Source organism: Cavia porcellus, unplaced genomic scaffold (assembly GCF_034190915.1).
Source record: "Cavia porcellus strain 051 isolate PalLab524CR breed Dunkin Hartley unplaced genomic scaffold, mCavPor4.1 scaffold_7, whole genome shotgun sequence".
NCBI lineage: Eukaryota > Metazoa > Chordata > Mammalia > Rodentia > Caviidae > Cavia > Cavia porcellus.
Window position 1 is genome coordinate 31,219,224 of NW_026947490.1, and position 24,008 is coordinate 31,243,231.

Sequence of the window (24,008 nt, forward strand, 5' to 3'; positions counted from 1 at the left end):
TTGGTACTAGTGATCGAACTCAGCACAGTACCTGTGCTAGCCAGGCAGGTACTTATGCCTCTGAGCTAAACCCCCAGTTTGGATGTTTAATTTTTTAGGAAAGCTTTTCCAATTTTATTACAGTTGAGTGTTTGATCTCTAGGATGACTTTCCTGATGCTATGGTGTTATCAGCTGAATGTACTAATGTGTGAATCACTTTTGTGAGATCTTTCTCAGATCTACACTCTGATGTCTAGTATAGTGTGAAATCTAAGTAAAGTGTCTGCCACATACACTTACATGGTTTCTCTTTAAGACTCCCTAATGTCACATCGCATGTTACTCATGGTAAAGGTTTTGTCATTGCATTCACAAGGTTTACTTCCAGTACAATTCTTTGAAATTCCTCAAATTTAGATCTTGAGGTAAAAATTTTTTGCCATACACAATGCAGTTACAGATTTCTCCCCAAGATGTATATTCTTATACCTAACAAGTAGTGAGAAAAACATTGAAACTTTGGGATATTAGTTGCCATTTGGACCTGGTGAACTTTGAGTTTAGGGCCATACTTAAAGCGTTCTGCTATGTTCAGTACATTTGTAACATTCTCTCCAGTATAGATTATCTGATTAGTGAGTTGTGGGGCCTTAGTAAAGGCTTTATCAAGCTCACTGCATCTGTAAGGTTTCTCCTCTGAATGAATTCTTTGGTGAATCCTGTGGTCAAACCACCTAAACATCTTGCTACATTCAATACATTTACATGACTTCTCCCCAATATGAATTTTCTCATAAATTTATGGTGTGATCCTGTTCAAAGCCTTACTACATTCACTGCATTTGTAAGCTTTCTCCACTATGAAACAGCTGTTTAGTTATACATTAATGCACATTAAAGGCTTTACCACACTGATTACATTTCCAAGGCTTCTCTCCAGTATGAATTCTGATTCAGAAGGTGTTAACTGTGACTGAAAACCTTGCTACATGCATTGCACTGGTTTTTCTCCAGTACATTATGTTATGTATTGAGATGGGAGCCCTGGTTAAAGGTCTTGTCACACTCATCACATCCTTAAAGTTTCTTGCCACAAGAAATACTTTGAGCACTGTCAGACCAATATCTATAGGACTTGCCACATTCTATGCATCTATAAGGCTTCATTTCAGTGTGTACTTTTTCATAATGTCTAAAGTGGAGCAGCTTGATAAGTCTTGCTACACTCCCTACACTTGTAAGGTTTTTCTTCACTATGAATTACCTGATGGTAAGTTAGGCTAGAATGTACATGGAAGGCTTTCCCACACTCTTTACATTTGTTAGGTTTCTCCCCCGAAAGAATTCTCTGGTGACTTGAAAGATGGGAATTCTGACTAAAGACTTTGTCACACAGTTCACATTTATATGGTTTCTTTCCGGTATGGGTTAGAGCTAGAGAAGTAAAAATAAAATAAAAAGGGCTGGGAGTTCACTTAGTGCAAAGGTCTAGGGTTCAATTCTTAGCCAGGGGAAAAAGTAGAATATTTTCCCTCTGTTTTCAATCTCTTAGCAGATTGTTTCTATTGCTCATCATATTCTGATTTAACATTTTCATTTTATTTTTAAAAAGTGCTTTCCTTCTCTATTTCCATGGTGGAGAGAATTTCTGGACTCAGAGAAGATTGTTTTTATTTTCAGTTATATTTTTCCTAAATTTTATTTTATGTTTTGTACTTTTGGGAATCTTGCCCAGGAGTGCTCTATCACTAAGCTATTATATCCCCAGCTTGTTGGTTCTTTCTTTCTTTCTCTTTTTCTTTCTGTTTCAATCAGGGTCTGGCTGTGTAGTTCATGCTGGCCTTAAACTCATGATCCTCCTGCCTCAGACTACAGAGAGCTTGCATTAGAGATTTGTGACACCATATCGAGATTATTTCCCTAATTTTCTTAAAGTGAAATAAAGAGTATTTCTTGGATAGCTGAGATGAGTTTGTGAGTACTACACTGGATACACTGAATCCCGGTGTTGTTTGTCCTTGATGATCAATGGGGAACAATGCTTGTTAATCTGGTAACTCAATCTTCAGTTAAGCCTCAGTTCTCCCACACAGTGGAACTGTGGATCACCCTTGTGCATTGTAATGCAAGACAACATCTCATTGGTAACAACCTCCTTAGAGAGTGTTGACAGCGGACATGTTCCCTAATCTATGGATCTTGTCACTTGTCCTCTGCTCACCTGACCGGCGCAGCTCCAATGAAACAGGAGACAGGAGACGCTTTTGTGGACGACAGTTAACTGCTGGTTTATTTACGCGGGCTCTGGTTTATATATTTGGCCACGACCAATCACAGGCTGCCACGAGGAAGCAGGGCGGGAATGGGACGCAGGCTCTGGCTACTATATCCAGCTGTGGCCAATCAGGAGTTGCCGCAGAGTACGGAGAGAGCACGAAGTGCGCACGGGTTGGCTAATTTAAAGAGGGACGTAGTGCATTGCGGAAGCTGGCGTGGTCCTTAGTCCCGGGTGGGGTATGGTATGTTGAGCGCCTGCGCCCAACACTCACCTATGGTACTTTCTAGCATTTTCCCTCTCCAAATAGAAGAACAGATAACTCTGAGTAACTCTTGGACATTTGCAGAACTTGTGGTTGGAGGATTTATCCTATTACCATTAAATTTTGAATAAAATCTCTCCTATCCTGAATTTGTTCTGTTTCAGTGGTATTTTTGTCCCTTTCTTTTTCTTAAAAATTTTTTTCAGTAGTAAATATTTTCATTGTTATCTGTATTCACATATGTACTATATATGTTGTCTGTTTCATCATAGGTTATAATAGATCCTCAACAGTCAATATGTAGAAATAGTTACTGGTGTTAAATATAAAATTTTGAATCTTTAGTAATTTTCAGCTTTTATGATGATATCACCCGGAAGAAAGTATCAAAATCTCTGTGTGACAGAAGAATATCTTTTTTTCATTTCTTGTGACTATATATATGTGTCTCTCCATTGAAAAATTTAGAAGCAATAAAACTCCCCATACACAGACTAGATCCGTGGCTCTTAACTAGAATTACCTTTTATCTACTGTAGTGAAAGAGGCCCAGTTGATTCCATGTACAGAAGTACATGCTGATAAGACTGGGCTCACAGCTCAGGGTCAAAGCATTTGCTGCCAGGCCTAATGTCCTGAGTTTGATCCACAGCACCACTGCGAAGGGAAGAAGGAAGAAAAATGAAGGGAAAGGAGGACGAAAGAAAACAGGACACAAGGGAGCAAGGAGGAAAAGAAAGTTATGCTGAGATAGATTCTTGTATTCACCTGCGTGACCTGCTGGATGTTCTGCTTATTTTATTTTATTTTTGGTACCGCGGATCAAATTCACAGCTTCACACTTACCAGGCAAGTGCTTATGCCACTGAGCTAAATCCCAAGTCCTTCTGCTTATTTTCAACTAAATATATTTTATAGGTGCCAATTTCCTATCTAAACATTATCATGTTTCAACTGGTTACCATTCCCAATGAATGAAACTTCTTCACAAATAAAGGTGTGAGAAAAACAGATTTCACAATAGATGTTTCCTCATTTATTGCCATAAAGTTTATGGCAGTAGAAATGGCTATTTAAAATGATGACATGGTTTTACTGTTTTCCGAGTTCACATAAAAGAGAACAATGTGCTTGCCATATATCTTTAGAAATATCTCAAGATATTCTTTACAGAAAAATACATCCAAATGGGGCATTTTGACTTATAACTGTAATCCCAGCACTCTGACAGGGTGCCAAGTTTACGCTCAGCCTGGCAATTTAGTGATTTAGTGAGACCTTGCCTCAAAAAAAAAATCTACTTTTAAATTTAAATATAACTTCTCTCCTATTTTCTTAAAGCAACTGTCGGTGACCTATCTTTATCAGAACCCCTGGTGCCCTCATGCCAACACTCCAGCCGTCCTCCCTCAAAGAGAAAGTGAATAGAAACGGGAAGAATGCTTGTTCTGTGTTCTTGGACATCAGCATGAATGTGCACCTTCAGCAGAGACTGGTCTGCATTTCGCGGTCTAGTTTGCATCTCCTTCAAAAGCAATAGCGAGATATTTATTGAAGGGCTGAAATTCACTTTAATAGTAGGAACTTTCATAGGTATAATTATCATCCTACATTGATGGCCCCAGTCCCACGCTATCTTGGTTTCCAGATCAAGTTGTTGTCACAGCAACTCCTGGGGACGCCCAAGGACTAGGCAATGGAGATGTGGCTTCCGCCCCCAGCCCCGCCCATCTCGGGTCTTGCTGCCGCGTAGCCCCGCTCCCACTCGTCCGCCGGGACAATCCTTTCACACTTTCCTCCCTGCCCGCCCCTATCCCGGCCCCCATCCCCGCCCCTATCCCGCCCACTCACATCCTGGCAGGGCCCCGCCCCCTCGCCTTCCCTGCTGTGCGCGGTTTCCTGCAGATCCGGAAGTGCATTCTTGAAGTGAAGGTCGCAGCGGCCCGTGTGAGTTTCCCTCTCTTTAGGTTGTCTGCGCTCCGCTGTCCCCAGCGCCTCCTTGTCAGGTTGTGAGTGTCTGGGGAACGTCAAGGCCCTGCCCCGCCCCCTGCGCCCCAGTAAATTCGGACGGCGCTGTGAAGGTCGCTTGGCCCTGCGGGGCGGAGGCGCTTGAGGCCGGTCCTGCCAGTCCAACCCGGGCCGCTGACGCCTCCACCCGCGACCGCCTCGCCTGCTGCCCTCTCCGCGGCCGGCGGCGTCCTCACCACGAGGGAACCCGGGCTCGTCCGCGCCTCCCGGGCCGGGTTGCCTCCCAGGCCTCCCCCTCTAACCTCCCCGCCAGGCCAGGGGAAGGTGACCTGGACCTGGCCTGTGACTTCAGGATTCTTGTGTCCCAGGGTTAGCTATGCTCCTCCAGAGGCGGCTTCTCATCCATGCCCTCCCAGTGAGGGGTGGGAGAGATAGACCTGTAAACATGGCAAAGTAGTGGATGGGTGAGGAATTGGCAGAAGTGATGAGAATGAAAGAAGCAGCTAAGATGGTAGCAGAGAAGAAAACCAAATAGAGACATTTAAAGATCTGTGTCTCCAGAGAAATGAAAAATAGTGAAATAGGAAGAGAGCCCTTGGCAAACAGCAGCGTGGTGTTGGGACAAGAGGAGAAGGTGGCGGGTGACAAGGGGAGCAAAGGAAGGACGCCTAGGACTGTGAGGTTCAGAGAGCAGGACCCAGGGGCTGCACCAGGCAGGGGGAGGAAGAGCATCCATGGGGGAAGAAAGAGGCAGAAATAGGTGAAAATTGGGGATAATCAAACGACTAAGTTGACAGGGACCCAGAGGTGAACCGAGTACAAGAATGAGGCAGAATAGGTATAGGGGCAGTACCTTAGGGAGGAAATCAATGGAGAGTGAGAAACAGTGGCCATAAATGGTGGTGGAGGGAAGAGAAAAGAAGAGCTGGAGAGAGGTTACAGTGAGACTGTACAGAGTGACAGAGAAAAACAGGAAGGGAGAAAAGCCGGGAGGAGGAGTGGACCCTGCGTCCAGACCAGGATGGTCAATTAGGTACGCATCCTTAAAATGTGCTATATTGATTTCTGTGTTGATAATTCACTGTTGATAATTCAGTGGATTTAAAATTTGTTTAAATCATATGGACAAGGGTAAGACTTGTGATTCTGCCTATAAGCTCTGTATATTGTGCAATTTTGGGACCTAGAGGATACCTTTCCCTTTGTGGTCACTACTCAGTGTGAAGGTGGAGTTCTGACTCATTTTACCTGTGGGTTACCCTGTTTTCCTGGGATGGATTGTGGTTTGGGAAGTGTGTGGGATAAAGGAAACCAAGAGTGGTTTTCCTAGTCACGCTTGATAGTGAACACAGCGCAGTCTTCACTTCTAGTTAAGAAATTATGTTAGGAAAGAAAAAGAAATTGTTAGGATTTGTGTTAGGATTTGATGATTAAGGAGGCACTTGTCCCTAAGACCCCAACGTGGTGTTCTATAAATTAATTTATGTCTGGCACTCACTCCCTGGAAATGGCGTCTGATCCCACAGGGTGAGGCCTTAGACCCACATTGCCTTCACTTCAGATTTGCATTTAAACTGCCATCCACTGGCTATAAAAACGGGATTCTTCTGACTCAACTGCTCAGGTTAATTTGTCAGATTGTCTCCCAGCGTTCACTGACATTTACCTGTTGTTAAAAGGATGCAGATGAATAGGTACATAGACCCTTTGCAATCCTCAGTGTCACAGTTTGGGTGACTTTGTACTGCCTTGAGTTTAGCTCAGTATCTCTGCCTATATTTATTTAGATCAGTTAGTTAGTTAATTAATTATTGAATTATGTTGTTTTCGTTACGTGGTGTAGGCATTGAACCCACAGCCTCATGCATACTAGGCAAGTGCTCTATCACTGAACTACATGTCCATCCCTCTGCCTGTACTATTTATAATACAGAAGATAAAAGATTGTTTCATTTATAAAATAAAGAAAAATTACGTATTTCCTTGTATCAGGCAAGGAAGCTTGTTTTAAAATTCCTTTGAGGGATAGAAAATTTTTGACAGTTTTGGCCCATTTTGATCTGCTTCTGGAAGTCCTCCTGTGGTCATCTCCTGCAGTATCCTTCTGCCCACTCTGGTCCAGCCACACAGGCCTCCTGCCTTTTCCTGCTACTGCTATAGCCCCTGCCTCAGGGCTTTCCCTTGGTTCTGTCTCTGCCTGAACTCATTGGCCCCTCACCTGCAGGTGATAAATACTTTCCCATGTCTATGGTCTAATATCAGTGATTCCATGGAGAATTCTGTAGCTTCCACTAATATCCTAACCATCCCCTATCTCCTCCTCTGGTCTGTGTTGCCTGCTCTGCAATTTCTGATCTCCCCAGTCCACAGTGTGGATTCTGGGGACCACAGGGTTGCAAAGGGAGAGCTGAGTCAGAAGCTGGGAGGGGAGTTGGACTTGCTCAACTCTGGCTTCCATTGGCAGACTGAGGTGTTTTGTAGCTAATTCTCCCTTTCCCATCATCAGCCTGAGACCCAGTCTTCATATTATTAAAGTTGATTGTATTTGGTGCACAACCTTGGGCACCTAGACTGTCTTGTGTCTATCAAGGCCAAGATCAACTTGTGATCCATGGAGAAGTGAAGGGAGTGTGCTGTGTTTGGCTCTAAATAGGCCTTGGTGTGTTCCCTCGTAAAGCCCCAGGGAGAGAGAGAGAGAGAGAGAGAGAGAGAGAGAGAGAGAGAGAGAGAGAGCTCACAAGAAGTGTCAGGAAGTCTTCTGTTGGTCTTCCTTTAGGAGTCTCTGTCCCTACCTCTTTGGTCCCCGGCCCCTACCTATCCCTCCTGCCCCCTCCCTGTGCAGTGGGCAGCAGAAGATGGTCTTTCCTCATGGCTGGTACTCCTTGTGTGCAGGCTATGATATAGGAAGAACGTGTGTCTGTTCTGAGCATTCACCAGTGTGTTTTCAACATTCAGGTTTCACTCCCCAAAACTCATGTTACCTGCGGAAGGAGCTGGGAAGAGGAGGAGGCAGGAAGAAAAGGAGTCGGACATGGCTCTTACTTGGGTAAAGTGATGTTGTTATTTGCATGTTCCACATTGCCTTCCTTCCTGAAGTGCTTTGCATGGGCGCTGCATCTTCGGATTCTGTCACCTGGCATACTCTCTGAGTCTCCCCTGGGCTGCCCTGGGCCCTCCTCACATTCCCTAGGACTCACGGTAACCAGTGACAGGTATCATGTGAGGAGGCTGTATTAATCATGGTCCTGGGTAGGGCTTCCTGCCAGGCAGGGACTAGAGACAGATGTGGACCCCATATGTCAGTTTTGTGGGCAGCAGGATTGTTTAGGGCACATCTGGATGTAGAAGCTGTTCATGGAAATCACTTATTAATATAAACAAATATCTTTCTAAGTTCTGGAAAAGAAGACGTATGGGAAAAATGTGTTCTGCCTGACACTATATACTACATTTACACGTAATCAAGTTAGTGTTTTTGACTGAAAATCTCAGTGATTAGAAATGGAATGGAAAGTTAGACACAGCAATGAGGGATGTTTAATTGTGCCAGTTTTAAATATGTGATTGCCTCTGTGTCTAGCAGCCAGGCACTCTTTTAAACTGTTTTCACCACTTCCATCTGTGGGAGATAGTGATGTCCTTGCAGGGCTCTTAAGCAACAAGTATTTAGGGGGAAAATGATCATATTTTCACTTCGATATCATAGCAGAACTTTTTTGGCATCAGAGGGGATGGAACCATATTCTCAACTCAGCAGTTAGTATTAAATACTCAACAAGAAACATAGCAACATGTGATGTAAACGTTTCTCTTACAGTGAAGCCATAGACCGTCACCAGTCTTGGGCACCAAGGTGTAAACCTTGTCCTTTCCTCATCTTCTCCCTCTGTCACACATGAGCAGGAGGCACTGCTGTCAATTTTGTGGTCTGTGGCAGAAGTCTGATCATGTGTGGGACACTTGTGTTTGCGTATCACTGTAGGGCTTTAGAGAAGATTCTTCAGTGAATGAGGAGGAACAGAGACCACTTACTCTTTTGCATTCGTATTGAAGTATTCTAGGAATGAAGACCTGTGTTTCTTCCTTTTTCTCTACTACAAAGAGAAGTGAACTGCCTGTGAACTCAGCAGTTTTATGAAAGTCATTCATTACCTCCATTTGCAAAGATGTTCTCTCCTATGGATAATCATTCCTTATCAAGTAAAACTCGTCACTAAGTTCCTTTATGTTTTACAACCTCAAAACTAGACTGTTTGTATGCCAGTTCCTTGTGATTCCAAGTAGGTTTCATGGTTTGTGGATATGTATATAAAAAGAGAATTTGTAGTTTAGGACCTATTTATAATCTGTAGTATATACTTACTTACATATACCTTCTTGTTCCCTCCGTCCCTCCTTTTTTTTGTCTCCCCTGGGGATTGGACCCGAGGCCTTTATAGTAAATGGCTCCCTCTTGTCCTTTTTTTGATTTTTCTGAATTTTGAGACAAGGTCTCACCAAGTTGCTCAAGCTAGGATCAGAATTGGAATCCTCCGGCCTCAGCTTCCCAGAGTGCTGGGATTATAAGTGTGTGCCAATATTATCTTTTCTGAAGTTTTATTTTTTTTATGTTCTACTTTACTTTTTCTTTTTCTGCAGTACTAGATATTGAACCCGGGCCATTTCACTAACCTGTATGCTCAGTGGTGGAGACAGGGTGTGAGTTGCTTACACCTCTAACTTGTAACCATTTTATCTCAGCCTTCAAGTAGCTGAGATTGTAGGTATGATCCACTGTGCCTGGCTGTTTAGCTTGCTTCTTCATGTAGAATTTCTCTTAGTACAAGATTATGAAGTACTATATTTCTCTTAGATTTTGTGTTTTACTGTTTATTTTTTCATGTTTAAATTTAATTTAAAAATATTTTTATGAGAGAGATTCTTGCTAATTCTTTGAATTATTCGGGCTGAACCTAAACTTTGAGAGGCCCCAGCCTCTCAAAGCCCTGAGATTGCAGGTAGGCACTACCATACCTGGCTGCATCTAATGTTTCATTGTTTAATAATTTGTTTATATCTCTTTTGTTTGCATGTTTGTGCACATGCTTTTCGTTCATTTTATTTATTTATTGGATGTTATATTACTTTATTTCAATGCTGCCTAGAGATCAAAGTCAGGGCCTCATGTGTGGTAGGCAAACAGTGACTGAGCTACATCACCAGCCCCTGGGTTTAAAGTAAAAGCAGAAGATAATATATATCATACAAGATTTATATGTAGTTTGTGAGAACACTCTATTTTTTCTTTTCAAATTTCTGTTAGTTTTCTTTTCAGCTTTTTCACTCAATAAAATTCTTCAGTTCCATTTTCCAATCAGATATAGTTCCATTGGTCTGATTTTGCCTTTCTCACTTGTATTTTTGTGTCATATACAAGAAGCCATTACCATCTCCAATATACTGGACTTCCCTTTTGTCTGTAGTTTGTGTGTTTTTGCCACGACAAGCAGTTAATTTTGTCTAGCACATTTTCTGAACCGATGGATACGGTGAGGGAATCCACCTTTTAGCTTCTTCTATGTCAGTGTTGTGCATTGCAGGGATTGACTTTGTTCAGTTGGTCTAGCTTTGTCTTCTAGAATCGAATCCTGCCTGTCAGGGTGTGTGTCCTCTGAATAGACTGTAAATTCTGGTTCCCTAGTTATTGCTTTGAAGAATTTTTCAATGTTCCTCAGGGCTACTGGTCTGTCCAGTGCTGGCAAAGCTGTGGCACATGCTACAGCAGGCTGTTTGTTATTGAAAGCTCTCAAGGTTTGCAATCACTGGCCTCTTTTCCTGTGTTGGTATCAGAATAGTGATGGTCTCACAGAATGATCTGTTCTTAAGTGTGGGGCCTCGATCCTGCTTGTCAAGTACTCTGCACTGTTATACTCCCCAGACCTTTTTGAAGTTTTCGAGATAAATGACTTGGGCTGGTTTTGAACTTAACTTGTACTTCTCCTGCCTCAGCCTTCTGAGTATTGGGATTATAGGGGTGTGACCCCATGCCTGGTTTAGAATGCTTTTAATGTTTCCTTTTCTTCAGATTATTAGAAGAATTTGAGGAGAATTGATGTTAGTCCTAATTTAAGTGTAGGGCAGAATGGAGTGACGAAGCCCTCTGTCCTTGTGTCTTTGCAGGGAGGTTATTGGTTATTGCTTCATTTCCCTTACTACTTATGTATATATGTTCAGATGTTTAAAAATCTCCCTGATTTCATCAAGGAAATTTGTATATTTCTAATGATTTATCCTTTTCTTCCAGGTTATCTCATGCCTGTTACATACATGATTTTGTAGCTACTTATTTTTCTCTTTTCTTCCATGATATGAGTTGAAATATACCTGCTTATATGTATTTGGGTCTTTTTTCAAAGTTTTTCTGTCTAAGCATTTGCCATTTTTGTTGATATTTGTAAAAAGTTTATTTAGATTCTGTGCTTTCATTTATTTCTGCTGCAGTGTTCATTATTTCCTTTTTCCTGTGTCTGTTGTTTTTGGTTTGTGCTTTTTTGCTGAAATGCAAAGTTAGGTTGTGTTTGAGTTAATTTTTATATTTGAACAGAAGCTTTTACAGACTCTTTCCCTTTACTGCTTTGATTGCATCCGTGAGCTTTGTATACTGTGCTTTTCTGTCTTTGTCTCTAGATGTTTTCTAAGTTCTGCTTGCCTTATTTGACTCTAATTATGAATGAGTTCAGTGCAACATATTTGCAAATTTTCATTTCTCTTCTGGTATTGATTTCTACATTTATTCCATTTGGAACAGAGAAAAAAAAATTGAATACCAAAGTTTTTGAGGTTTTTGTGACCTAACCTCTTATCTGTTGTGTAGATGTTCCCTGTGTGTGTTAGAGGTAGGAGTTTCTGCTATTGTTGGGTAGAATGTTCTATACAGGTCTGTGAGGTACATATGCTATGTGCTGTTGTTGAAGCCCTCTGTATATTTCTTGGTCCTCTGATTATTTTTTCCATAAGTCATATGGAGCATAGAGTGTCCCCCAGGTATTGTGCTAATTCTCTCAGCATTTGCTTCATACATTGGAGAGGACTGATGTTGGGTTTATGCTTGTAATTATCGTATGTCCTGGGGAGCTGTCCTTTAGTAATTATGGAAAGTCATCTTTTATCCTTTGATCGCGTGTGACAGTTTTTAAAAGCTGTGTTTTAAAAATATAAGAGTAGCTACCTCTGCACTCTGTAGGTTTCGGTTTGCATGGAGTATCTTTGGGTCTTTCCCTTTTAGCCTGTGTGTGCCTTCAGAAATAAACTAAAACTGTTGTTTAGAGTATAGTTATATCTTATGTGTTTCTTCTTTCAGCCAGTCTTTTTCTTTTAATTAGGGTGTTTATATCTAATTAGTCATAGAAAAGGACTTACTGTTGTTCTTTTTTTAACTGTTGTATGTCTTTTGCTTTGATTGCATCCCTCTTATATTTTTGCTGTCTTCTTTGTATTTCCTTGGTTTTGTGAAGTGGCTACTTTTCATCGTCTTGTCATTTTTCCTTGTGTATGTTGTATAGCCACCATTGTGGTTATTTCATTATATAGAGCACGTTGTCACTTTCACATAATTTTAAATGAAAAAGTTTGAATTAATCACATTTAAAACCTCTACACCATTACATTTCTGTCTCACATACCCCCTTACATTATTCATAACACAAATGATGTCTTTCTGTATTGTGCATCCCTTATTAAAGATGTAGAATCTTTTTATGCTTTTAAGAAGATTCTCTGCTGGAGTTAAAAGTGATCTGTAAACTTTAATATGTTTTTCTTTCTCCATTTATCACCCTTTTGTTTCAATTTGATGGTCTCTTTCAGCAGTTCTTAAAGGGCAGGTCTGGTGATAAACTCCTTCCAGTCATTCCTGGAAGGCTCTCTGTCTCCTCAGTCTTTGTGGACACTTTAGCTGGATGCAGTGTTTTTAGTTGGTGGTGTTTTTCTTGTAGCATTTTGAACATACATAGTTCCGTTGTAGCCTACAAAGGTTCTACTGAGAAATTTGATATTCAAAGGAGCTTGTTGCTGTATCTTGTTTCTTGTCTGATGATATTCTCAAGGTTTCCATCCTCTGTCCCATGTGTTGGACATGAAACTTAGGGTATTACATGTTAGGCAAGGACTGTACCAATTGGCTTTATCTGTAGCCTATGTCTCTAACTTTTGGTGGTTTGATTATCATGTGTTTTGCAGTATATGTCACATTTATCTCATTTGGATTTCTTTAAGCTTCTTGAATTTATATGTGTGTCTCACACTTGGAACGTTTTGGGCCTTTCTTATGATCAGATCATTTCTGTATCCCTTTCTCTCTTCTTTTGTTTGATTTTTAGTTTTTAATGAAATCTGATTTTGTTCTTAATTATTATAGCCACAGCTAAATTTGTGCTGATGTTGTACCTTCCCCACTTTAATCCTTCTAATGAGCTGACAAAGGACTACTGCCAATCACTGCCAGTCACTCTGCACAACAGTAGTTTCAGTCTTGTGTTTTTAGATACTATCCTGAATAATAACTCAGTCTAACTTAAAGAATTCAAAAGTAAAGTCTAACTTGCTATTGAATCATGCTTTTAAAAGGATCTGAACTCACAGATCAACTATAAAATGTGAGAAATGGTAAATATTCTTGATTTGGTATTACACATCCACTACTCTGAAATGCCTTTCAGTCAGTAAAAGGTAGCACTTTTTAGATTCAGGAAATTCTGATTAAATTGGCATAGTTAAGACCAAAAATATAGACATTACTTCCTTGTCTGCAGCCACTGTTTAACAGGCCAGTAAATACACATTGAAACAGGGGAGTCTTGCTTGATTCTGAGACAGTGCAGGATTCCCCACTACTTAAACATACTCATGCAGCCAGTTATATAAATCTAAATACAGAAACACTGTTTGATAGATTTTGAGATGATAGTCTCCATTTTTGTGAAAAGCCAATCATTACTAATCAAGGCCAACCATATATTTAGAAATATGACAGTATTTATTGAACTAGAATTACTATCAAAACTTGAAAAAAAAGATAACCATTTAACTGCAGGCCAATTTTACTGAAATCAAGAATGTCTAACAAAAATATTCTATCAGCTGTTAATGATCTGAATTCTAGCAAAAGAGATATGTTAAATTATGGTGTGCATAAAAAAGCCTTGAGACATTTCTGTTCCATAATAAATAAGGCAGTGACTTACTCATTAGTAGCTTTTCTGAGGTAAGCTATTAAATGTGCCCTTTCTCCCTTCTTCTTAAATGCCAGGGAAGAGCATTTTTTTTCGAGGGATGTGCTTCTTGGGATTCTCCAAGGCCGCCATCAGTGTGCCCTCTCCCCAGGTAATGCCTTTTCCTTGTTGGCATCTGTGTAAGAATCCAACAGCCTGACTTGTCTCCCACTCAGACAGACCCTGGAGATACGGCCCAGTTTTTCGATTGCTTCCTTTCTCCAGTGTGGCATTGAGGACATATCTGTATAAAAATCTTCTGCCTTTCCAGCATCATTCATTTTTAAATCAGTCTTTCATCATTACCACAAGGAAGATTCCTTTTCAGAAGCCAGATGTCCTGTGCTCTAGCCCAAGGACACACTGGTGCATGGCTAAGTGCTGGCGTTGGTTTAAGCACACTTGCTCACCCTTTTTCTCTTCTTCATTTGAGGTACATGTGATGTTATCCCATAAGTCTCTAAGCCATCTTTACTCTTCCTGCGTTTTTTGAGACAGGGTCTCACTCTGTTGTTAAGGCTGGCCTTGAACCACTAAGTAGCTTAGGCTGGCCTCAAACTTATGGCAATCTTCTTGCCTTAGCTTCCTCAGTGCTGGGATGATAGGTGTGCACACCTGACCTCCTCCTTTTTCAAATCCATTTTTCTTTCCTTTTGCCTGGTCAGGTCTGCTTTTCAGTTTCTCTTGAGTTTAATTTTAGTTATTTTATTTTTTGGTTCTAAAATTTCTTTGTAGTTTTTCCTCATAGTTTCTGTGTTCATTGTTTTTCTGATTTCCTAAAGTTGAATTTGTTTGCTGTCTTAAATCATTCAGTAATGAATGATTGAATCTCTCATTTTCAGTTCTTTGGTGGTTTATACATCTGAATTTCCAGGCTGGCCTTGAACTCACAATCTTCTGCTTCCTGACTGCTGGAATTACAGATGTGTGCCATCATCCCTTGCCTATGTCTGATTCTTTAGTGTTGTTTTGTGACTGTTTAGTTTTCTGATTTGAATGATCACATCACATTTGTTTTTTTCTCTTTGTGCAGCTTGTTTTCTTTCTTTCTTTCATTTAGCTTTTTTTTGCAGCAATTTGAAACCAGGGCTAGAATGTGGCTCAGTGGTAAATGACCTGCCTAGCACGTTCAAGGCCTTGGGCTCTGTCCCCAGTGTCACCAAAGTAAAGCGAGCAGGTAAGCAGGTTTGGTGCTGCATGTCCGTAAAGCACAGAAAATCAGCTGCCTCGCCCAGTTCTGGATGTTTGGCTTCCTTTAGGGAGGCTTTCCATTCCTTCCTGCTAGAGATTCTGGAGAGTTCTCAGGCCTCTGCCGGGATTTGACTTTTCTGACATTTTGCTTATAATTTCTAACTGAAGACCCCTGCCAGTTTCTACTCAGCTCTCCCACTTTCTTTCTGCAGCCACAGGAGTTTAGGATGTGGATTTGAGCCTAGATTGTGCCTTTGTTGCTGCAGACACTGGTTTCTATCAGTTGCCTTTGCGTCTGTGCCCTGTCCTGCCTGATGCCCTTGCCTGTTCATGCAGTTCAGTGTTCCTTCTCTAAAGAGTCATGATGTTAGATGAGGTTCTCATACTGTGCTTTCCTGCCTTAACAGATTGGGAGTAGACTGTCCTCTCTCAGAGAAGGGGTTCTGGCAAGGAGGTGCCACAAGTTGACCCTTCAGGCTTGCATTAAGAATTGCACTGTCATTTACAAATGGGGAGGGATTGTCTCAGTTACTTTTCTAGTTAAGTTTAAGGAGAAAAGTTTTATTTCAGCTCACAGTTTGTAGAGGTTTCAGTCCATAATGGCTGGCTCCAAGGCAGGGTGTCATGGTAGAGGGGCATTGCAGAGGAGGACCAGTGCATGGTGTGGCAGGGCAGGGCAGATGGAAGGCAGCAAGCAGCAAGCTTACCTCTGCCTTTCACTCCTTCCAGGCTACTGGTCTTTGGGGTGGTGCCACTCACACCCAGGGTGGGCCTTCCCATTATCCACACCCAGAGCTGTGTTAAACAAACCGTGGAGTAATTTAGTAACCATATACTCACTATCACAGCCATATTCCTGGCATCACACACTCTAGATATACACCTCTAAAAAGCCCCACCTATGACTGCATGAGATTTTATAGATACAGTACAAGAGGGTGGGAGGAGAGTGGAGGGGAAGGGGACACACAGAAATTTAAATGTGTCATGTACCTGTACCAGCTGCTCACAATGAAGGTAACTGCTCTGCTTTTGCAAATATGAAAAATTGGTGATGAAAATTATATCATTGAGAGACACCATCTCTTGTTTCACAACATAAATAAGTGTGTGTATGTGATTATGTCACATATACAGTAATTTTTGTTCCTGAGACAGTATCTTGCTTTGTAGTTCAAGCTGGCCTTGAATTCATTATGTGGCCCAAGCTGGCCTCAAACACATGGCTATCCTCCTGCCTCAGCCTCTTGAGTGCTGCAATTATATGCGTATGCCACCATGACTGGCTCATCTGTGCATTTTTAATGTGATACTGGGACTGAACCTAGGGCCTCTACTCCAACTTTTATTCCCAGTCCTTTTTTTATTTTTATTTTTTATTTTGAAACAAGGACTAAGTCATTCAGTTACCCAGGCTGAACTTGAATTTGCAGTCCCCCATGGTAGGTTTTGTTTGTTGTCTTCATTTGTTACGTGTTCAGGTCTTCCTGTGCACTCCAAGCTGGACTCACACTGACAGATACCAGGATTATGATATGTGCCATGGTGCCACACCAGCATGTGATATTTTGTTTTGTTTTTTTGGTACCAGAAATTGAATTTAGGACCTTGTGTTTGCCAGGCTGTGCTGCTGAGCTGTATCCCTTGCCCATGTTTTTTTTTTTTTTTTTAATAAAGAACAGCTTGCATGTTTTTTTTTTAGTTAAAATTTTATCTGCAATTAAATTTTCTGTTAAAATGTTCTGCAGCCTTAAATTGCTGTGCACTGTCATGTTAATATGTTAATGAGTTGACACTACTATATTAAGAATACCGCATATCCAATGTGTGCATGTGTGGCTGTATAATGACCTTGTGAGAAGCTCTGTATTGTCCTTGAACTTCCTAAGCTTTCCTCCCTTAAGTCATCTGTGGTTTATTTTCTTCGGATGTGCTGTTGCCTCACTGATTCTTAAGGTTCTGTTTCAGTCTCAGACACCTGGGGGCAGGTACTTCCTCTCCCAATCTGAATTCCTTTACCTGAGCAGAAACCACTTGGTGTCTGTGACAGCTCGTCCTCAGGTGTGGACCTGTACCTGTCTTTCTCTCTTAGATGTCATGTCACTGCAGCAGCTAGTATAGAGCAGGCGAAATGCTCAGCACTTGGAAGTGTTCCCAAGCTTTAGCTATTCTGTTGCTATCATCATGGTTTTTAGATTCTGAATTTTTTAAAAATCCCCTATGGGCCCTCATCTTTAAAGTCGCCACACATGCTATTGAGTGTGTATTACTTGGTGGGTTAAACATTATGTCTAACAGTGCTATAGAGATAAATTTATTTGTATGATTATTTGTATATATTTTTTCTCTTCCTTTCTATATCTCTGTCTCTGTCTGTCTCTCTCTGTCTCTCTGTCTCTCTCTGTCTCTGTCTTTCTCTGTCTCTCTCTCTCTCTCTCTCTCTCTCTCTCTCTCTCTGTCTCTCTCTCTCTGCTTCTACTGGGGATCCAATGCAGGGCCTTTGCACTGAGCTACATCTGCAACACTTTTTGTACTTTATTTTGAAATAGGATCTTGTTAAATGACTGCATTACCTAAACTGGATTCAAACTTGCAATTCTTCCTTACCCTCCCAGAGTCCTGGGATTATAAGTGTGTGCCATCCCATCTGGCTCTGTCATAGTCTTTCTGGTGACTAGTCCCCTTCCTGAAACTGCACAGGGGTCTCTTGCCAACTGACATCTTGTTAGCATATAAAAGCACCTAGTGATTCCAAGTGAACTATGCATCTGGAAACATTCACAGATACCAGATGTGTATTTCATAATATTGAAGCATGGATTTAGCTCACTCTCTCCAATTAAATCTCTTTACAGCTCTGTTCTTTTTTACTTTATGTCATAATCGTAACTATCCATGTGGCGCCCAGTGACATCCCTTTTCATTGCAGGAATGCTTAACATTCAGGGATGTGGCCATAGAATTCTCTCCAGAGGAATGGAAATGCCTGAATGCTGCTCAGAGGACTCTATATAGGGAGGTGATGCTGGAGAACTACAGGACCCTGGTCTCCCTAGGTAAGGATGACTCTACCAGAAATTGGGTCTGCCTTCTGTATAGTTTCCCTGTTCGTACTTCTAGCTGAACCTGAAGTTTTATTGATGCAGAATTGAAACGCTTTCCAGGGTACCCTCTGCACTTTAGCCATCTCCTTTCTTTAGATTTTCTGCCTCCTTTTGATGCATCATTGGGTGGCTGTAGAACTAAGTATTCATCCAGTCTTATGGCTGATATTATTTTCCTTTCTTAACAGTGCTGGGGCTCAAACTTGGGCTTGTATATACTAGGCCAGTGCATTAACACTGAGTCACATCCTCAGCTCTTACAGCAGACTGAAAATACCTAGTTCTTTTTTTTTTCTTTCCCTGTTCATTTGATTGAGTAGTTCTTGGGAAACAACTGGATGTTTGCATGTTAAAGCATTTCCCAAGCCTAAAGGAATAAACCAATGGGTGATTTTGTGCAGTGTTTTGTAGATCCATCTAGAATATTTTCTGTCTTCACATGAACATAGCACTGGATTCTAGAAAAGCCACAGAATACTGTTTTCCTTTCTTTTTATAAACAGGAATCTTTCTTCCTAACGTGAGTGTTATTTCTATATTGGAGCAAGGGAAAGAGCCATGGACTGTGGAGAATGAAATGAAAATAGCAAGAAACTCAAGTAGGTGGGAATGCTGTAAAGGACTGAATACAGGTAAGACAACATGGACAGAGGAGCTGCGGAATGCCATTGGTCACGGCAGTTGTTTGGGGTTTGATCTGTAAAGCTCAGGCAGCAGAAGCAAAAATAGGAAAATGTATTGCATAAAAAGAAAATATTGCTGTGCCCCAGATCACAGCATTGAGAAAATATTTATAACCTGTGCATCTGAGGGAGCATTAATATATAAAAATATATAAAAAATGGAACAATCTTAGCATTAACACAAAAACAATTTAATAGACATTTCTTGAAAGACATATACAAATGCATAACAGATATACAAAAAGATTATCAATATCACTAACAATGGAAATAGAAGTTTAAGTCTAAATAAGTTACCATTTTCTACTTATCAGAATAGCTTTTATCAGAAAGATAAAAGGTAATGTGGACAAGGATGTGGAGAAAAAACTGTTATCCACTGTTGATTGAAATGTAAAGTAGTGTATTCATAATGGAGAACACAACCTGTGTGTCAGAGAGCTCACCTGGCACACAGGCTGCGGTTTGATCTACAGCACTGTGGTTTGATCTTAAAGCTAAAAATAGAATTACTGTGTAATGCAGGAGTCTAGCTTCTAGGCACATGTACAAAAAATTCAAGATCAGGGGATCAAAGAAATAATCCACAGTGCATGTTTTCTGCAGCGTTATTTACCATAGTCAAGGTATGTAACTGACTTGCATGTCCATCAGCCAATACTGGATAGAGAACATGTATACAGACAGCTGGGGGGGCAGCTCTGTTGGCAGCAATGTGTGTTTACCTGGTAAACATTTTATTAAGTGAAAGAAGTCAGGCAGAGAAATACAATACTGTGTTCTCACTTACAAACAATCTAAACCAGTTGGACTCCTAGAAGCAGAAAGAATGGTAGCTGCTAGATAAGTGTAACACTAAGTTGTTGGTAAAATATATTTTTTAAATAAAGAAAAGTAACAACAAATTTTTAGGTGGTAGATATGGTAATAAGTTTTTAGTCATCATTTCCATGTTGTAAACATTTATCATGACATTAATTTTTCCCTATAAGTATATATGTATATATTTATAATGTCAGGTATTCAGTGAAACATTTAGAAAACTGTTCCATTTCTAGTGTACTGTTTCTTAGAAAGCCTTGCTTTTTGTTTTTGAGACAGTGCCTCACTATGTATTTCAGGCTGGCCTTGAATTCACCCCAATTCTCTTGCCTCAGCCACCTGAGTGCTGGCATTATAGGCATGCACCACCATGCCTGGCAAACCTTGCTTTTTCTTAAGAGAACATTACTCATAATTATAGTTTATAACTTTGTATAAATATAGATACTTTCTATTTGCCTGGTTATTTTATCATGGCTTACTAGAATTTTTTGTGGTTTTTATGATGATTTATAGATGATGATTTTTTAGCATGAAAAATGCAGAAATTATCTCATACTAACTTGTTATAAAACTCTTGCTGTGTGAAGGTATGGGTAGTTTTATAACAGAAATTCCAAAACATGCTTTTTTTCTGTTTTATTGAATTCTTCCTCTTTACCCATTGTTTTATTGCTTTGGAATTAAAGGTTACCATTTATCAACTCGTTACATAAATTTGCTATGGATAATTTACCATTAAAGTATATCATGTGGTATTTTAGGATTTATTTATGCTTAATAAATATGAATTTTTTCTCTTCATTTATGAGATGGCCATGTTTTTTGGCAGTTAGTGTGTGCTTCAGGGCCATGGTAGAAAAATAACTTTCAGAGCTAACATTTTGATGATAGTTTGAAAGTACATTTTCCTCCTATTGATTGGAATTGTATGTAATTAATTACCTTTCATTAATTAAGAGTATAGTTTTGGGCTGTCTTTTTCACTGTGAATTTGTCTAATTAATTAGAAATATATGTTACTTTGTATCTTGTAGATATCTCTCCTAAATGTGTAATAAAGGGTTCATCACCAAAAGGGAAGAGCAGTACAGGAGAAATATTTAAAAGAGTGACACTAGAAAGACATGAAAGGAATAACATCAAAGGCTTTTCATTCAAGGATGTCCATAAGAATAGACATGGCTTTGAGTTGCACTGGAAAGATACTGAAAGAAATTACAACAGCGTGCTTGTGGTTCAGAAGGAAAGTCTCATTAGTAGAAGAGGTCAAGGTAGTAAAAGGGACACAGAAAATAAACTTATGAAAAATTGGCTTGGCTTAAGCTTTCAGGCCCATCTGCCTGAACTGCAAGCACTTCAGTCTAAAGGAAAAACTGGTAGTCATGAAGGTGACGGGTCCATCAACAATGCTTCCTCAGTTTCACCACCTCAAAGAATTGCTTCTGTCAAAGCACATATTTCTCAGGAATATGGAAATGACTTTATTTATTCTTCATTACTCACAAGACAGAAAGCTCATGTTAGAGAGAAACCTTACCAATGTAACGAGTGTGGCAAGGTCTTTAGTTACACTTCATCTCTAGCACATCATCGAAGAATTCATACGGGAGAGAAACTATACAAATGTATTGAATGTGGCAAGGCATTTTTCAGGCGTTCATACCTTTTGGTACATGAGAGACATCATACAGGAGCTAAGCCTTACAAATGTAATGAATGCGGCAAAGTCTTCACTCAGAATTCTCACCTTACAAGTCACCGGAGAATTCATACTGGGGAGAAACCTTACAAGTGTAATGACTGTGGCAAAGCCTTCAGCGTGCGTTCAAACCTCACTAACCATCAGGTTATCCACACAGGAGAAAAACCTTACAAGTGCAACGAATGTGGCAAGGTCTTCAGTCAGACTTCAAGCCTTGCAATTCATCGGAGAACTCACACTGGGGAGAAACCCTACAGGTGTAACGAGTGTGGCAAGGTCTTCAGTTCCCATTCTAACCTAAACACCCATCAAGTGATCCATACTGGAGAAAAACCCTACAAATGTTCTGAGTGTGGCAAGGTCTTTACTCAAAATTCACACCTTGCAAATCACTGGAGAATCCACACGGGAGAGAAACCTTACAAGTGTAATGAGTGTGGTAAAGCCTTTAGTGTGTACTCAAGCCTGACCACCCATCAGGCCATCCATACTGGAGAGAAACCTTACAAATGTGATGAGTGTGGCAAGGTCTTCACCCAGAACTCACACCTTGCCAGTCATCGAGGGGTTCATAGTGGAGAGAAACCATACAAGTGTGATGAGTGTGGCAAAGTTTTCAGTCAGACATCAAATCTTGCAAGGCACTGGAGAGTTCATACTGGAGAGAAACCTTACAAATGTAATGAGTGTGGCAAAGCCTTCAGCGTGCGTTCTAGCTTAACTTCCCATCAGGTTATCCACACTGGAGAAAAACCTTACAAGTGTAATGAATGTGGTAAGGTCTTCAGTCAGACGTCAAGCCTTGCAATTCACCAGAGAATTCACACTGGAGAGAAACCTTACAAGTGCAATCAGTGTGGAAAAGCCTTTAATTCACATTCTAACCTAAACACCCATCAGGTGATCCATACTGGAGAAAAACCCTACAAATGTTCTGAGTGTGGCAAGGTCTTCACTCAAAATTCACACCTTGCAAATCATCGGAGAATCCATACTGGAGAGAAACCTTACAAGTGTAATGAGTGTGGTAAAGCCTTTAGTGTGTACTCAAGCCTGACCACCCATCAGGCCATCCATACTGGAGAGAAACCTTACAAATGCGATGAGTGTGGCAAGGTTTTCACACAGAACTCACACCTTGCGAGTCACCGTAGGACTCACACAGGAGAGAAACCATTCAAGTGTGATAAGTGTGGCAAAGCCTTTAGTGTGCGTTCAAGCCTAACTACCCATCAGGCAATTCATACTGGAGAAAAACCTTATACATGTAAAGACTGTGGCAAGGTCTTTAGTCGAAGTTCCAACCTTGCAAGCCATCAGAGAATTCATGCTGGACAGAAACCTTATAAGTGAATGTAATTGGTCACAACTTCTTGCATAACATCAGAGATTTCATTTTTAGGAGAATCTTTATAAATGCAATGAGTATTAAAAGCCATTTGTCAATAGTTAAAACATTAGTGGACATAAGAGTCCATGCTGAAAAGAAATCTTACAAATTACACAGCACAAGCCTTAATCAAGTCCCACACTAGATGCCAAAATATACATCTTTGATGAAACCATACAAATGGAAGGTACTTGTGTAGTTATGCTATTAAGAGATGATCATAACTTTAGATGAGGATTTATTCCAAAACCAGTTCAGTCTCTAGCTCTCTATTATATTCTGCAGAATATTTCCAATTAAAAATATGTGAAAACCCATGACCTTAAACACATGAAAGGTACAAGGATGTTTGGAAATACTCATTCTCTTCTGGTTATAAATTATTTTACCCAGTTATTTGAGGTCTCTTTGCTAGTTTTGACTCTGAACTTGAATTTTAAAACATGTTCATATTCTGTCTTCCCTACCAGCCTTTTATTGTGGCCTCTGAGAAAGAACTAGTAAGATAGGCTTACCTTTGGTAGATAAGGGTCATTTCTGTGTAATGTCTGAGAAGGAGTTTGCCTTTTGAAGTTTAAATATTGTCTAAACTGGCAACTGGAAAAGGCAAACAATAAGGTAAAACTGACAAATCATCACATTTATTTGTGTACATTGCATCTGCAAAAGATCACCATGGTTGATAGGAATAAACATGCTACCAAATGGTTGTGCAGTACAGCAGGCCAGGAAATTAGGCCCTGGGGAGTTTATGGGCTAAGAATGATAGCCTGGAAGGGGCTGAGTGTGAAAGAACTAATATAGAAAAATGACCACCTTCTACGTTGACAGTATGACAGTAAATGTCATAGAGCAAATCATGAATGAATGATGTCATTTTTCAAGTTGAAGAAAGATCATTTATACTGTAGAGTGTAATTGAAAGAACTAGAGTAGGGACTGGGAGGAGTATAGCTCAGTGATAGAACACTTGTCTAGCATGCACAAGACCCAGAGTTCAATCCTCAGTACCACAAAGATGAGTAATTTTAAAAATAGCATTTTGTTGAGGATCATTGCATTTAACTGCTGATGTTAACAGCTTGCAATTGCTTTATTCAGAGTATATTATTGGTGTGATGTTTTAATAAAATTAATCTTTTAGTATGACTGCTCCTTCTTTTGTCCACATGGTTTTATTTCTTCTCAGTGCAATATTTTACAGACAGTAACAGTAACAGTATATAGTTTAAAACAAGTTCATTAAAGGTGGATTATCACAGGTAGAGGGGTTTACAAGTTCTGAAAACACGAGAGTGGAGTGCTTGCAGCTGCTTTTCTATTGTGTCAGCACTAGCCTGCCTAGCTGTTGGGCACCAGCTGAGGTAGAGAAAGGG

The 24,008-nt window shown here is 40.3% G+C and overlaps 1 protein-coding gene across 5 annotated transcripts; it reads left to right on the forward strand.

Moving 5' to 3' along the window:
- Positions 1–4,361: 4,361 nt before the first annotated feature.
- On the forward strand, positions 4,362–23,778 carry LOC134470275 (zinc finger protein 665-like). Of its 5 annotated transcripts, XM_023563156.2 has the most exons (6): positions 4,368–4,468; positions 7,445–7,535; positions 13,776–13,849; positions 17,858–17,984; positions 18,536–18,664; positions 20,575–23,778. In XM_023563156.2, exons 3-6 carry the CDS (start codon positions 13,799–13,801, stop codon positions 22,593–22,595), a joined length of 2,328 nt encoding a protein of 775 aa, XP_023418924.1. In that variant the 5' UTR covers positions 4,368–4,468; positions 7,445–7,535; positions 13,776–13,798; the 3' UTR covers positions 22,596–23,778. The 5 variants fall into 5 exon arrangements, with proteins under 5 accessions (XP_013003253.1, XP_013003255.1, XP_023418924.1 ...); XM_013147799.3 differs by lacking the exon at positions 13,776–13,849 and having other exon boundaries at positions 4,362–4,468; XM_013147801.3 differs by lacking the exon at positions 13,776–13,849 and having other exon boundaries at positions 4,362–4,468; positions 18,577–18,664.
- The last annotated feature ends 230 nt before the right edge of the window (positions 23,779–24,008 follow it).

Bases quoted from the DNA above. Each gene is read 5' to 3' on its own strand.
- LOC134470275 (XM_003465577.5), top strand. From the start codon at position 5,386: ATGGTGGTGGAGGGAAGAGAAAAGAAGAGCTGGAGAGAGGTTACAGTG. The intron at 7,536-17,857 runs GTAAAGTGATGT...TTTTCATTGCAG, and splicing joins CGGACATGGCTCTTACTTGG to GAATGCTTAACATTCAGGGA. The intron at 18,665-20,574 runs GTAAGACAACAT...TGTATCTTGTAG, and splicing joins CTGTAAAGGACTGAATACAG to ATATCTCTCCTAAATGTGTA.